Here is a 14935-nt window from a genome sequence, read left to right as displayed (position 1 = left end):
TTATAGGGAGTAGAAAGAGAGGGGCGAAGGGTTGTTTTAAGAGTATTGTTTGGTATTTAGTTTAATTATTTGTCATATAGTTAATATTTCTATTGTTATTTGTAAAGTTGTAAAAGCCAGGTTGAGTATTCAATAATATCATAACTTGACACTACGATTGTTTAGGTTTTCCTGAGTTATTACTAAGTCAAAATCTAACGCTTAATTGGGTTTTCATCTAATTTTCTTAATAATCATTTAAAACTCACCGTTCTTCCTTCTCAGACGGTGGCATACTCGTTGTGGCTAGTGTCTTCGTGCGGAATCCTAATGTCGCATCGTTCAAATACTCAAAAGCCACGATGGTGATTTACTACCACGGCGAGGTGATCGGAGAAGGGGAGACGCCGGCGGATTGACGAAGGCAAAGGACACGATGACGATGAATGTGACGGTGGAGACCGAGGCGGAGGAAATGGATGAGGGTCTGAGTTTGATGGAGGATTTGAAGTCGGGAGGTTTGAATATCAGTAGCCACACGGAAATGCCAGGAAGGGTCAAAATAATTGGATTCATCAAGAAAAGGTTTGAGGTTAAAATGAACTACTCATCTACTTTCAATACTAAAACCCAAATGACTCAAAGGGAAGATTGTGACAAGCATGTACAAAATTTCTGATTAATGAAGAATTATGGGAGGAATTTGAAACCAAATGGCTACTAAGTTTGTAGTGTTTAATTACGAGGAGTATTAAAAATTTTAATTATGGTACGTAGGTTGTTTATACATTTTTTGGATTATATCACTTTTTACTTTGCTTATGTAACTATATTTGTACGTTGGATCAAGAGTGAATCTGTTTGACCATGAGTGAGTGTGACTCCCAAACCTTTGTAACGACTCATGTCTAGGATTTGACATGGTCAGGTTACCTACTCTTTGTTTCTAAGAGTGAAAGCTATTCTCGCGAACTAACTCGAGTTCTTCCGGCATGTCTTTTCCATATTCACATGCATCCTAGAAAAATTCTCCACAGGTTACGTGCATCATAGAATTGCTCCATGCAAAACATACCTAACCATGAAGTTCTTATAATTAAGCTATCGAAAAGGAAAATGAACCTTATTGGTATATGGAGTGACTATCCATGTTCTAAAGTATTTCTTGGCTATCATATCCTCAGGATACCTCTCGTTTGGAAGTGGTTTCGGTTCAGTCATGTACCCCTCATTTGCTCGGGTGTCACATACCTACCAACTTTCACATTAGTTCGTTTTCCAACCACATCTTACTGGGAGAGATACTGCCCTAATACAATTTGTAACGGCTCATGTCCAAGATTTAGAGCCATTAGGTATCGAATCTGCATTACAAATCTTGATCTATCCTAGACATGACGCGTTACAATTTTGGTCGACCCTAAAAGCTTGATCAAACATTTTAGAATGATCCACTAATCCAAAACCAGTTCGGTGTAATGGCTCGTCCCTTCAAAAGTTGGCCTGAGTTTAACGACGTGACTTTTTAACCCGCCATCAAGAAAAAAGAAAGAGAATTTGTTTGAAAAAAGAAGGTCAGATGGCCAATTTATTTTTTTATGAGTGGGGACATAAAATTATAGACCTCATTTTTTCTCCTTCCACACAATCAAATTCAAAAGGTGACATTTTCCAAGCGTGGGCATGGAGGCTCATAATATAAGTTCTTACCAAACTACACATCGAATAGCCAAACTACACGTCGAATTGTTTACGGTCAAAAAGACAAAGCAATCTGAATTTATTTATTGTATGCTTTGGACCTTCTAAATATGCGACATAAAAATTCAATGTTCAGAATATTCTACTTTCTCTCCTAGAATATATATATATATATATATATATATATATATATATATATATATATATATATATATAAATTAATAAATGCATAGTATTGTATGAAAAGTGTATAAATAAAATATTTTCAATAATTTGATTACATTTTTTAAAATTAGATAATTAAGATGTTAACTATTCTATTTTTATTAAAATAATTTTATGTATTTGTGAATTATTAGGTGGAAAAATGTCCCCAACTCAAAAAATGTAGTAGGGGTATTATATAAGAACTTATCATAAACGTAGTTAGCTACTATTTTAATTTTTAATTTGAGACTGGAACAAGCTTCGAGTTTTATTTAAGAAAAAGGGGCCATAATGTTAAAATATTGGTTATGTGGGCAAGATATGTATGAACGTTGCTAGCTTTGTTAGAAATATTTGCTTATTACTCAACAAATTATCAAAGTTAGAAACACAATTTATTAACAAAGCAACTGAATTAAGAAAAAAATGGAAGGAGTTTCACCGTTACATCGATCTTTGATCTTTTGAACAAATTTCAACCTATTAATGAGATATATAAGTAACCTTTGGGCTATGCTTCTCTCACCCCGATTCATAAAAGAGAAGAAAAAATGGGAAGAGCTTTTCAAGTTGTTCTTTTTCTAGCATTGTTTGTGTTTTTATCTCCTTCTGTTTATTCTTTACCGTTGTCAACAAAAGGAAGGTGGATCGTTGATTCGACAACAGGGCGTCGAGTGAAGCTTGTGTGCGTGAATTGGCCTTCCCACACACAGAGCATGCTAATAGAAGGTCTCAACCACAGGCCATTAAAAGAGCTGGCAGATGAGGCAATCAAGTTGAGGTTTAATTGTGTACGACTCACGTATGCAACTCAAATGTTCACTCGTTATGCAAATAGGACAGTTGAAGAGAATTTTGACCTCCTCGATTTAGAGCAAGCAAAAGCCGGATTGGCTCAATATAATCCTTTTGTGTTGAACAAGACTATTGCTGAAGCCTATGAAGCTGTTGTTGATGTGCTTGGAGAGAGTGGTTTAATGGTGATTGCCGACAACCATATGAGTCAGCCAAGATGGTGTTGCTCTCTTGACGATGGCAATGGATTTTTTGGAGACCGCTATTTTGACCCTCAAGAATGGCTACAAGGTCTTAGCTTAGTTGCTCAACGCTTTTCCAAGAAATCAACGGTACGTACAAATTAAGGAAAATTCTCACACTCTTGAAACTAAATTCTCACATTCTTTTGTTATGACATTTAGGTGGTTGGAATGAGCCTACGAAACGAGATACGAGGAACCAATGAAAATGCAAATGATTGGAACAATTATGTTACTCAAGGAGTAACAACAATCCACAACATTAACCCAAATGTTTTGGTGATTGTTTCGGGCCTATATTTTGATAATGATCTTCGATGCTTAAAAGAGAAGCCCTTGAATGTAAGCACCTTAGACAACAAGTTGGTTTTTGAGGTGCACTTGTATTCGTTCAGTGGAGATCAAGAGAGTAAATTTATAAACCAGCCACTAAATAATATTTGTGCAAATATTATCGATGGCTTTGTAGACCATGCTGAATTTGTTAGAGAAGGACCAAACCCATTTCCTTTGTTTGTCAGCGAATATGGGTACGATCAGAGAGAGGTTAACGATGCAGAAAATCGGTTCATGAGTTGCTTCACAGCTCATCTTGCACAAGAAGATTTAGATTGGGCATTATGGACTTGGCAAGGTAGCTATTATTACAGGGAAGGTCAAGCAGGGCCGGCAGAAACTTTTGGAGTTCTCGACTCCAATTGGACTCAAATTAAAAATCCTAACTTTGTCCAGAAGTTTCAACTATTGCAGACTATGTTGCAAGGTAAGTATAAATATATTAACGATTTTGAATATATGGATCTATAACAAGTGTATAAGACATTTTTTTACGGTGCACAGATCCAAATTCCAATGCATCGTTCTCGTATGTTATATATCATCCACAAAGTGGCCAATGCATCCAAGTCTCAAATGACAACAAAGATATTTTCATGGGTAATTGCTCCATCTCAAGTCGATGGACTCATGACAATGATAGCACTCCAATTAGGATGTCAAGCACTGGTTTATGCTTAAAGACAAGCGGAGAAGGCCTTATGCCATCTCTCTCAACGGATTGCTTCGGCCCTCAGAGTTCTTGGAGAGCCATTTCAAACACCAAGCTTCATTTGGCCACCGTAACTCAAGATGGGAAGAGTCTTTGCTTGCAGGTTGAAAGCTCTAATTCTTCAAATATTGTGACAAACTCATGTATTTGCACTGATGGTGCTCCAAATTGCCTCCAAGACACCCAAAGTCAATGGTTTGAACTCGTTGAAACCAACACGTTGTGAGTTGCTTATGTATTGGGAAGAATAAATATATGACATGCCCGACTTTGAATTGGCCCCTATTTTATCTCTAATTCTATTCATGCTCGTGCTTAACTATAACCGATTTTATTTATCGTACAAACATATATGAAAAATAATACCAACAATAATGATCGTATAAAAGATTGGACATATAATAAATAATAGAAAAATAATTATTGACCATTTAACTGCAAATTTAAGCATAAAATCGACAACCCTAATATGACTCCGGCATTTTCAAAACTTTCATGCCAACCCTAAATTCAAATTCCAACAACTACTAGTATATTGGACCAAATTCTAAATTTCTATTTTAAACTAATTAATAGACTAAGCAACATTTGTTGGAACAAGTTTGAACCATTGGGGTTGAGGATCATCGGTGCAACTTCCCTCGTCTCTAAAGCAAATGCATTTCTTCACAACAACTATAGTATCAGATTCCTTCTCCAAACAAAAATTGTCTTCGCCTATTTTGTTGGCCAATTGGAGATTTGCTTTCGAAGCCACCGTCCAATTGCTTCCATCGCCAGAGCATTCGTCGGATACCACCGGTGCTTTTCCATCTCTGACGGATTTCAAACCCTGCCCGTTTGACAACAACTTCATCGGGACTTCCATCTCCACTATGGTTCCATTGCTTCGGAGTGGCACAATCGCCGAGTTCAACTCCTCCTTTGTCCTCGGATTTGACACATTGCCCTGATACGGGATGCAGCATTATGTATGATATTGGTGCTTTAGAATTTGGATCCGCAAGAAAAGAGCTTTAGTTTCAAATTCTAACTAAAGAAATATATAAAGGTTTGATTTGTTATAATGCACGGTTAGATTGAGAAGCAACAAATTAACCTTGATTCACTCTCTTGATAAGTGGAAGCATTTGTTTAAGTGACGGGGGTACTATCTTTAGTCCAAGAGTGATCCATAACGCCAAAACTTTCACTCAGGATCTTCATTACACCGTCTGTACATATAACTTCCTTGGAACGCCCACAAGCCCCAATCAATATCCTTCCCGGCAATTCGAGCCAAAAAGCAGCTCATGAACCGATTCTCAGCCTCGTTGCCCCCCGAACAAAGAAAAATAGATTAAAGAAATTAGAGAGAGTGAGTTTGCCATTGTGGGAAGGTAGAAGTGACAAGTACTGGTTTTGACGTAACAAAGCCAAAAACATAAACAATTGAAGTTTGAGGTGATAATATTATTGAAAAGTGAACTTGGCTTTTATAGCCTTACAAATAACCCTACATAGAAACGTTTCTATCCACAAATCTTGGAAATGGAAACAAATCTGGTAAACAAATCTGAGAAATATTTAAACTAAATTCCTAAAAATACTCTTAACTCTTTTTCATCTAATCAAATTCTTCTGACCATTTCTCCCGTGTACTTATTCTTCTTTGTCAAGAATTAGTTCAAGTCAGAAAAACTCTGCACGCTAAGTTCTTCACGCAACTTCCGAAATGCTTTCTTATGTGTTTGGAACGTCCGTGTAGAACTGAATTTTTGGATAGCTTAATAGTTGAAGTATTACACACATTAGCTTTGTTCCTTCTATTTGAGAGTGACCAATCTCTTTGAGTATATCCTCCTCATCCAAACATCTTGACATGCACAAGAACTAGCAGCAACGAACTCAGCTTCTCTGGTTCATAAGTGACTATAGGCTGCTTACGAGAAAACCAAGCTACTGCTCCTCCACTAATCACAAGCACATGGCCTGAAGTACTCTTGCTTTCTTCCATGTCTCCGGCACAGTCACTACCAGTCGATCCAGTCAAATCACCGACTCCTCCTTTTTTATAAAATACACCATAATCTACCGTACCTTTCAAGTACCTTAAAACAGTTTTACCTGCTGCAAAATGTTGTTGTGTTGGACATGCCATAAAACGACTAATCAAACTTACAGCAAGCATGAGATCAAGACGAGTAGTTGTGAGATACATCAGACTTCCCACTATTTGTTTATACAAAGTTACATATACTTTTGCACCATTTTCATCTTTGCCAATTTTCTTTCCTGGAACAGTGGGATTACAAACAGAATTGTAATTCTCTATGCCAAGTCGATTTAAAACTTCAACAGCCTACTTTCTTTGACATGTGAAAATACCATCTAATCTTTGTATTACCTCTATTCCAAGAAAAAATTTCATCTGACCTAAGTCAGTCATATCAAACTCTTTCTTCAAGGAACGTTTAAACTCGTCCAATAGTTCTTCATCTGGTCTCCAGTAAATAAAAAATCATCAACGTAAATGCTTACGATAAGAATTTTACCTCCCTTCCTCTTGATGAAGAGTGTTTGCTCACTGGAACTGCTTTTGAATCCTTCCTTGATGAAGTAGGATTCTATTCGACCAAACCAGGTTCTAGGTGCTTGTTTTAATCCGTAGAGAGCCTTTTGGAGTTTGTACACCATCTCCTCACTTCCCTTTTTCTCATAGCCTTCACCGGAATCTGTTAACCATACAGGTGGATGTCGATTTCTCCCCTCCCTTACTGTCAAATCTGGTGCGACGGTTACTGGAAAAATTGTTTTCAGCAACTTGTTCAATTGTTTCAGCAACCGATTCAGTCGTTTCTTCCGTGATTTTTCTTTCTCCGTTTTCAGCAACTGGTTCAATTGTTTCAGCAACCGGTTCAGTCGTTTCCTCTGTTATTCCTCCTCCTTCCGCTGTGTTCTTATCTATTTCAATGTTTTCCCCCAGTCTAATTTTTCCGTTGCTCTCCATTTACCCATTTTTTGAAATGGAGTTCCGATGTTGCTTGCCTTTCATACATGCCTCACAGGTGGGGTTTGGAGCCCCAATTTGCGGAAGGCCTTTCACCTTGTTTTTGTGTTTCAAGGTGCACAAGCCTTTGTAGCCGAGATGACCATATCGATGGTGCCAAAGTGTTGACTGGTCCGTATTTGAAACTTGGAGGCATCTTTCTTCATTTGTTGTGGTAGATGGTTCAGCACCCAAAATAAACTGCCGATTTGCGATCATAATTGACTCTGCTATTTTTCCTTTTTGTGGATGATAAATGCTACATACACCATCTTCAAACAGCACTGCTACTCCTTTTTTCTTGTAGTTGTCCAACGCTCAAGAGATTATTTTTTAGTTCAGGTACCCAATACACATTACTAATAGTGCAACGAACCCCATGCAAAGTTAATTTCACTGCACCCTTTCCCATAACTTTCCTACCTGTATTATTTCCAAGTTTTTCAATGTGGGAAAATGTCTTGTCTAAGCTGGAAAACATACCTTCACTTGCACACATATGGTTTGAGCAACCCGAATCTAAGAACCAAGCATCACTCCTTTTTGCTTCATGTCTTAACATATGAGCCATTAACAGCATTTCATCCTCTTCTTCCAGCTCTGCATAATTCAATTCCTTATTCATCTTTGAACATTCATAATTAAAATGAGCTAAGTCATGACACCTATAACATTCAACCATTGCTTTGTTGAAAGTTGATCTTCCTCTTCCGCGTCCTCTGCCCCTGTAAGTTCCTCTTCCTCCATTACTTATTTTCGTTCGTCCTTCGACTTTCAGAACTTGCTCCTCTCCATTAATGCTGGATCTGTTAGTTTATTCAATCTTGTATTAACCGTAATTCATTCGTATTTGTTGTTTGTATTTTAAATTATGTCAGTTTTAGTATTTGTGGATAAGATCAAGGGAAGTTATTAGCAGTTATTAATGTGTGGCTGAGATTGTAAGAAGTTAGTTTTTCTTTCTGTCTATATATGTACTGTGTAACAAGTTGAATAAAATAAGTAACTTGGTTTTGTTTATTTTCTAAGTATTGTCTCTCTTAGAGAATAACGTTATTGTGCAAAAATCACTTCCTCGTATGTGTGTTTTCTGTCATTTGGTATCAGAGCACTGGTTACATGCCAAAGATCATGCCGAGAAATAATAACAACAATGGAGAGAGAGGAGAGTCGTCGAAGTCTGCAACAAAGGAAGGTCTGGTATCACTCCAATGCCCGACGTTATCGAGAACCAACTACTCAGCATGGGCTATGAAGATGAAGGTCTATTTGCGTGCTCAAGGGGTGTGGGACGCAATCCAATCAACTGAGTCTCTGGATAGTCTTGATGAAAGGAAGGATCAAATGGCCTTAGCAGCTATCTATCAAGCAATCCCTGAGGAGATGTTGTTTCTGTTAGCAGAGAAAGAGACAGCAAAAGAAGCATGGCAGACGTTAAAAACTATTCATGTGGGTGCTGAACGTGTAAAGGAGGCAAAGATCCAAACTCTGAAGATTGAGTTCGAAGTTATGAATATGAAGGAGTCCGAGACTATAGATGATTATGCAGCAAGATTGACATGAGTTGTTAATAAAATACGTACTTTTGGAGACAACTTCGAAGAGGCATGCTTGGTGAAAAAATTTCTCCGCTCAGTACCTTCTAAGTTTCTTCATATCGCATCGGCAATAGAGCAATTTGTCGATTTAAATGTGATGACCATGGAGGAAGTCATCGGCCGTCTTAAAGCATACGAGGAACGGATCGGTGGCAACAAAGAGAATGCTGAGCATGTCTTATTTACAAAAGGAGAATGGAAAGCAAAAGAATCGAAAGGCAAAGGTGAAAGTTCAACGTTCGAGAAAAAACGTAGCGACAATGGAGGCCATAGCCGAGGGCGAGGTCGCAGTGGTCGCTGGAGAGGGAGAGGTCATGGATGTGGAAACGACTCGTTACATCAAGAGAAGAAGAGTGACAAGAGCAAGGTAAAATGCTACAATTGTCGAGGCCTAGGCCACTATGCCTCAGAATGTCGGAAGGTGAAATGTTATAATTGTCAAAAGATTGGCCATTATGCATCCCACTGTAGATCGAAGAAAAGGGAGGATCAGGCGCACTTGACTGAGATGCAAGGTGATGAGGATGAGCCAGTCTTACTTATAGCACAAGTTTGTGAAGTCCGAACTCTCGGTTCACCAGAGTTGACGGAGATGGCTCTTTATGAAGAGAAGGTTGTCCCGGAAGAAATTGACAAGAAAAACAACACTTGGTTCCTAGATACGGGAGCCAGCAATCATATGACTGGTTGTCGAAGTTGGTTCTCGGAATTGAACGAGTCAGTGACCGGCACGGTGAAGTTCGGAGACGGATCACTTGTAGAGATAAAAGGACGTGGAGACGTGATGCTGCAATGTGAAAATGGAGATCACTGTATCCTTTCCGATGTATAATTCATTCCTAAACTTAAAAGTAACATTATAAGTTTAGGACAATTGGATGAACAGGGCTGTAAAGTTGAGATCGAACATGGTTTACTTGTCATTTTCACAAAGGCAAAGGAGTTCTTGGCAAAAGTGAAGCGGTCACGAAATAGGATATATACAATTAGCCTAAAAACAACGAAACCAACATGTCTACTTGGTAAGTTGTCTGAAGATTCTTGGTTGTGGCATGCTAGATATGGGCATTTGAATTGTGAGGCTTTAAGAAACCTGTCTACGAAACAAATGGTGAAAGGAATTCCGCACGTTGAAAGGATCGAATAAGTTTGTGATAGTTGTGTAATCACTAAACAACGAAGAACACCATTCCCACAACAAGCGAATTTTCGAGCCGTTAGTGTTCTACAATTGGTGCATGAAGATTTGTGTGGTCCAATTACTCCAACAACTCATGGAGGTAATAAATTCTTTTTGCTGTTGGTAGATGATTTTAGTAGATATATGTGGATTGAATTGCTAAAAAATAAATCTGATGCATTCTTGGGATTCAAACGTGTTTAAAATAAAATTGAAGCTGAATCCGGAAAGAAATTGCAAGCGCTTAGAACTGATAGAGGTGGAGAATTTACAAGTATTGAGTTCAAAGAATATTGTGAGAGCAGTGGGATTAAAAGATATTTAACAGCACCCTATTCTCCGCAACAAAATGGTGTGGTTGAACGACGAAACCAAACGGTTATTGCAATGGTGCGAAGCATGTTGAAGTGCAAAAATTTGCCGATGCATTTCTGGGCAGAAGCAGTGAAGACAGCTGTCTAAATCCTCAATAGATCCCCAACGAAGAGTGTAATTGAAGCAACTCCTCATGAGAAATGGAGAGGAAGAAAGCCTAATGTAGAGCATTTTAGAGTGTTCGAAAGCCTGGCGTATGGAAGAAATACAACACCAAATTTAACCAAATTACAAGACCGAAGTGTGCCAATGATTTTCGTGGGATATGAAGCAGGTTCAAAAGCTTATCGTTTGTATGATCCTAAAGCGAAAAGACTTCATATCAGCCGAGACGTCAAGTTTCTAGAAGAAGAAGAATATAAATGGGATGTGCAACAATTGGAAGAAAATAAGAAGGAAGGTGGTAAATTCGCTGTTCATTATGATCCTCAGGTCTATGTGAAGGACGAGTACATTTTAGAAGAGCGGGGAGAATCATCAGGGACTCTATTGGGAGACGATTCATCACCAGCAAATGATTTATCAATAGGAGACGATTCATACGTCTCATCTAGTCCAAGAAAATTTCGATCGTTAAGAGAAATTTACTCTGATTCTATTGAGTTGAATGAAGAAGCTGGGATGTGTTTTCTTTCACTTGAGGAGCCAAATTCATATATGGAAGCAAGAGATAATGAAAAATGGCAGCAAGCAATGCTAGAAGATTTGTCTGTTATTGAAAATAATGGCACGTGAGAGTTCGCAAAACTACCAAAGGGACATCGAGCAATCGGGTTGAAATGGGTATATAAGTTGAATAGAAATTCGAATGGGGAGATCGTGAGGTATAAAGCCCGTTTAGTCGCAAAGGGTTTTGTCGAGAAATATGGAGTGGATTTTGATGAGGTATTTGCACCTGTTGCAAGGCTTGAAACAGTGCGAGTCTTGATTGCTATAGCAGCGCAGGAGAGTTGGGAGATTCATCATATGGATGTCAAGTCAGCGTTTCTTAATGGTGAGTTGAAGGAAGAGGTTTATGTAGAACTACCAGAAGAATTTGCTGTGGAAGGTCGAGAAGGGAATGTTTTACGACTTAGGAAAGCATTGTATGGCTTACGTCAAGCACCTCGTGCCTGGAATGCAAAACTGGATAATTTCTTAAAGTCTCTTGGATTTCAAAAGTGTCCTTTAGAGCATGCTGTGTATACACGTTGGAAAGAAAATAAAATTCAGATAGTTGGAGTTTATGTTGATGATTTAATTATTGTCGGGTCGAGCAAGGATGATATTTTGAGCTTCAACCAACAAATGAAGAAGTTGTTTGAAATGAGTGATTTAGGATTCCTGCCTTATTATTTGGGAATAGAAGTTAAACAAGACTTCGATGGAATCAGGTAATCTCAGTCGAGTTATGCGGCAAAGCTTTTGGCAAAACTTGGAATGATGGATTGTAATCCGTGTCATGTTTTCCTATGGAGCCGAGAACAAAGCTAAGCAAAGCGAGTAATTGTCGATCTGTGGATTCCACTCTTTACAAGAGTATTATCGGAAGTCTTCGTTATTTAGTGAACACACGACCTGACTTATTATATTCCGTTGGAGTTATGAGTCGTTATATGGAAGCTCCGACCATGGTTCATATGGAAGCTGTGAAGCAAATACTCAGGTACGTGAAAGGAACCATTGATATTGGATGTCATTATGTTAAGGCAAAGCAAGTAGAAAATCGATTAATCGGATATAGTGATAGTGATCTTGCTGGAGATATAGATGATCGAAAGAGCACTACGGGGACATTGTTTTTCTTATATGGCAATCCAATCACATGGACTTCAAAGAAACAAAAGATGGTGGCACTTTCATCCTTTGAAGCGGAGTATATTGCGGCGACGTCAGCTGCTTGTCAAGGAATGTGGTTAGGACGTTTACTGAAGGAATTGCATGGGAAGGAAGTAAATCCAGTTCGTTTAAATATCGATAACAAGTCTGCTATAGCATTAGCGAAAAAACCAGTTCATCATGATCGCAGCAAACATATAGACATGAGGTTCCATTTCATTCGTGAATGTGTGCAAAAAGGAGATTGAACTGGATCATGTAAAAACTGAGGATTAATTGGCTGATATACTTACGAAGCCAATAGGACGACAAAAATTTGTGGAGCTTCGAGAAAGAATTGGTTTGAAGAATGTAAGAATGTGAAGATCGAAATACAAGATTAAGGGGATGATTTGTTAGTTTATTTAATCTTGTATTAACCGTAATTCATTTGTATTTGCTTTTTGTATTTTAAATTATGTCAGTTTTAGTATTTGTGGATAAGATCAAGGGAAGTTATTAGCAGTTATTAATGTGTGGCTAAGATGGTAAGAAGTTAGTTTTTCTCTCTGTCTGTATATATACTGTGTAACAAGTTGAATAAAATAAGTAAGTTGGTTTTGTTTATTTTCTAAGTATTGTCTCTCTTAGAGAATTACGTTATTGTGCAAAACTCACTTCCTCGTACGTGTGTTTTCTGTCAGGATCTTCGCAATTTTTGTTCATGCACCACTAATGAACTTTGTAATTCATCAATGGACATGTTATCAGTATCTTTGGATTCCTCCATGGATACTACAACATACTTAAATTTTTCAGTCAGGGTACGCATAATTTTTTCTACAATTTTCTTGTCTGGCATATCTTCTCCACTGCTTCTCATCTTGTTGGAGGTTATCATCACTCTTACAAAATAATCTTTGATGCTTTTATCATTCTTCATCTCTAGGATCTCAAATGCTCTCCTTAATGCATTAAGAAGAGATTTCTTCACTTTTTGGTTTCCACAAAATTTTCGTTTCATTGAGTCCCAAACAATCTTGGCTGTGCGACGATCCAAGATTTGCTCAAAGACAGCTCGATAAATTGCCTGGAAGAGGTAATGCTTTACTTGGTGATCTTTGAGTCTAGCATCATCAAGGTGGCCCTTTTGTGCCTCAGTCAACATTGTTCCTTCCTCTTGACCTGAGAAACCAATCTCCGCCACACTCCATAGACCTTTTGCTCTGAGCAAATATTCCATCAGCTCACTCCATCACTAAAATGATCAAAGTGACCATCGAAGTGAGGGATCTTCGTTAAAACTTTGTCTTCACTCATACTCTCTCTATTTGATCACTAAAAAATTGGGGCTATGATACCAATTGCTAGGTTTTGACACAACTAAGCCAGAAACATAAACAATTGAAGCTGGAAGTGATAATATTATTGAATATTGAACTTGGCTTTCGTAGTCTCACAAATAACCCTAAATAGAAACTAACCACAAATCTTGGAAACAAAAATCTTGTAAACAAATTTGGTAAACAAATCAAATATTTAAACTAACCCCATAAAAATACTCTAACTCTTCTTTGATCTAATCAAATTCTTCGAACATGAAGTGGTACGAAGGTTGTGTTTATAGGGAGTAGAAAGAGAGGGGCGAAGGGTTGTTTTAAGAGTATTGTTTGGTATTTAGTTTAATTATTTGTCATATAGTTAATATTTCTATTGTTATTTGTAAAGTTGTAAAAGCCAGGTTGAGTATTCAATAATATCATAACTTGACACTACGATTGTTTAGGTTTTCCTGAGTTATTACTAAGTCAAAATCTAACGCTTAATTGGGTTTTCATCTAATTTTCTTAATAATCATTTAAAACTCACCGTTCTTCCTTCTCAGACGGTGGCATACTCGTTGTGGCTAGTGTCTTCGTGCGGAATCCTAATGTCGCATCGTTCAAATACTCAAAAGCCACGATGGTGATTTACTACCACGGCGAGGTGATCGGAGAAGGGGAGACGCCGGCGGATTGACGAAGGCAAAGGACACGATGACGATGAATGTGACGGTGGAGACCGAGGCGGAGGAAATGGATGAGGGTCTGAGTTTGATGGAGGATTTGAAGTCGGGAGGTTTGAATATCAGTAGCCACACGGAAATGCCAGGAAGGGTCAAAATAATTGGATTCATCAAGAAAAGGTTTGAGGTTAAAATGAACTACTCATCTACTTTCAATACTAAAACCCAAATGACTCAAAGGGAAGATTGTGACAAGCATGTACAAAATTTCTGATTAATGAAGAATTATGGGAGGAATTTGAAACCAAATGGCTACTAAGTTTGTAGTGTTTAATTACGAGGAGTATTAAAAATTTTAATTATGGTACGTAGGTTGTTTATACATTTTTTGGATTATATCACTTTTTACTTTGCTTATGTAACTATATTTGTACGTTGGATCAAGAGTGAATCTGTTTGACCATGAGTGAGTGTGACTCCCAAACCTTTGTAACGACTCATGTCTAGGATTTGACATGGTCAGGTTACCTACTCTTTGTTTCTAAGAGTGAAAGCTATTCTCGCGAACTAACTCGAGTTCTTCCGGCATGTCTTTTCCATATTCACATGCATCCTAGAAAAATTCTCCACAGGTTACGTGCATCATAGAATTGCTCCATGCAAAACATACCTAACCATGAAGTTCTTATAATTGAGCTATCGAAAAGGAAAATGAACCTTATTGGTATATGGAGTGACTATCCATGTTCTAAAGTATTTCTTGGCTATCATATCCTCAGGATACCTCTCGTTTGGAAGTGGTTTCGGTTCAGTCATGTACCCCTCATTTGCTCGGGTGTCACATACCTACCAACTTTCACATTAGTTCGTTTTCCAACCACATCTTACTGGGAGAGATACTGCCCTAATACAATTTGTAACGGCTCATGTCCAAGATTTAGAGCCATTAGGTATCGAATCTGCATTACAAATCTTGATCT

General features: G+C 38.0%; 2 protein-coding genes and 1 pseudogene across 2 annotated transcripts; 2 read left to right on the top strand and 1 right to left on the bottom strand.

The window, feature by feature from the left end:
- The first annotated feature begins 2438 nt into the window (after positions 1-2438).
- LOC147792388 (glycosyl hydrolase 5 family protein-like) lies at positions 2439-4198 on the top strand. The gene is made up of 3 exons (XM_087124566.1): positions 2439-3014; positions 3087-3687; positions 3765-4198. The coding sequence occupies exons 1-3, from the start codon at positions 2439-2441 to the stop codon at positions 4196-4198; spliced, it is 1611 nt and encodes a 536-aa protein (XP_086980692.1).
- Positions 4199-11604: 7406 nt separating this feature from the next.
- Positions 11605-12219, top strand: LOC147792387 (secreted RxLR effector protein 161 pseudogene; annotated as a pseudogene).
- Positions 12220-12650: 431 nt separating this feature from the next.
- On the bottom strand, positions 12651-13193 carry LOC147792386 (uncharacterized). Its single transcript, XM_087124467.1, has one exon. The coding sequence runs from the start codon at positions 13191-13193 to the stop codon at positions 12651-12653; it is 543 nt and encodes a 180-aa protein (XP_086980593.1).
- Positions 13194-14935: the final 1742 nt, after the last annotated feature.

Source organism: Cucurbita pepo, chromosome 6, assembly GCF_057944985.1.
Source record: "Cucurbita pepo subsp. pepo isolate OVF chromosome 6, ASM5794498v1, whole genome shotgun sequence".
Lineage (NCBI taxonomy): Eukaryota > Viridiplantae > Streptophyta > Magnoliopsida > Cucurbitales > Cucurbitaceae > Cucurbita > Cucurbita pepo.
Note: the sequence above shows the minus strand (reverse complement) of the source record. Positions and strands in the feature narration are given on the sequence as shown.

Coding starts and splice junctions, on each gene's coding strand:
- LOC147792388 (XM_087124566.1), top strand. CDS start 2,439: ATGGGAAGAGCTTTTCAAGTTGTTCTTTTTCTAGCATTGTTTGTGTTT. Junction 3,015..3,086: donor GCTTTTCCAAGAAATCAACG/GTACGTACAAAT, acceptor TATGACATTTAG/GTGGTTGGAATGAGCCTACG. Junction 3,688..3,764: donor ATTGCAGACTATGTTGCAAG/GTAAGTATAAAT, acceptor TACGGTGCACAG/ATCCAAATTCCAATGCATCG.
- LOC147792386 (XM_087124467.1), bottom strand. CDS start 13,193: ATGGAATATTTGCTCAGAGCAAAAGGTCTATGGAGTGTGGCGGAGATT.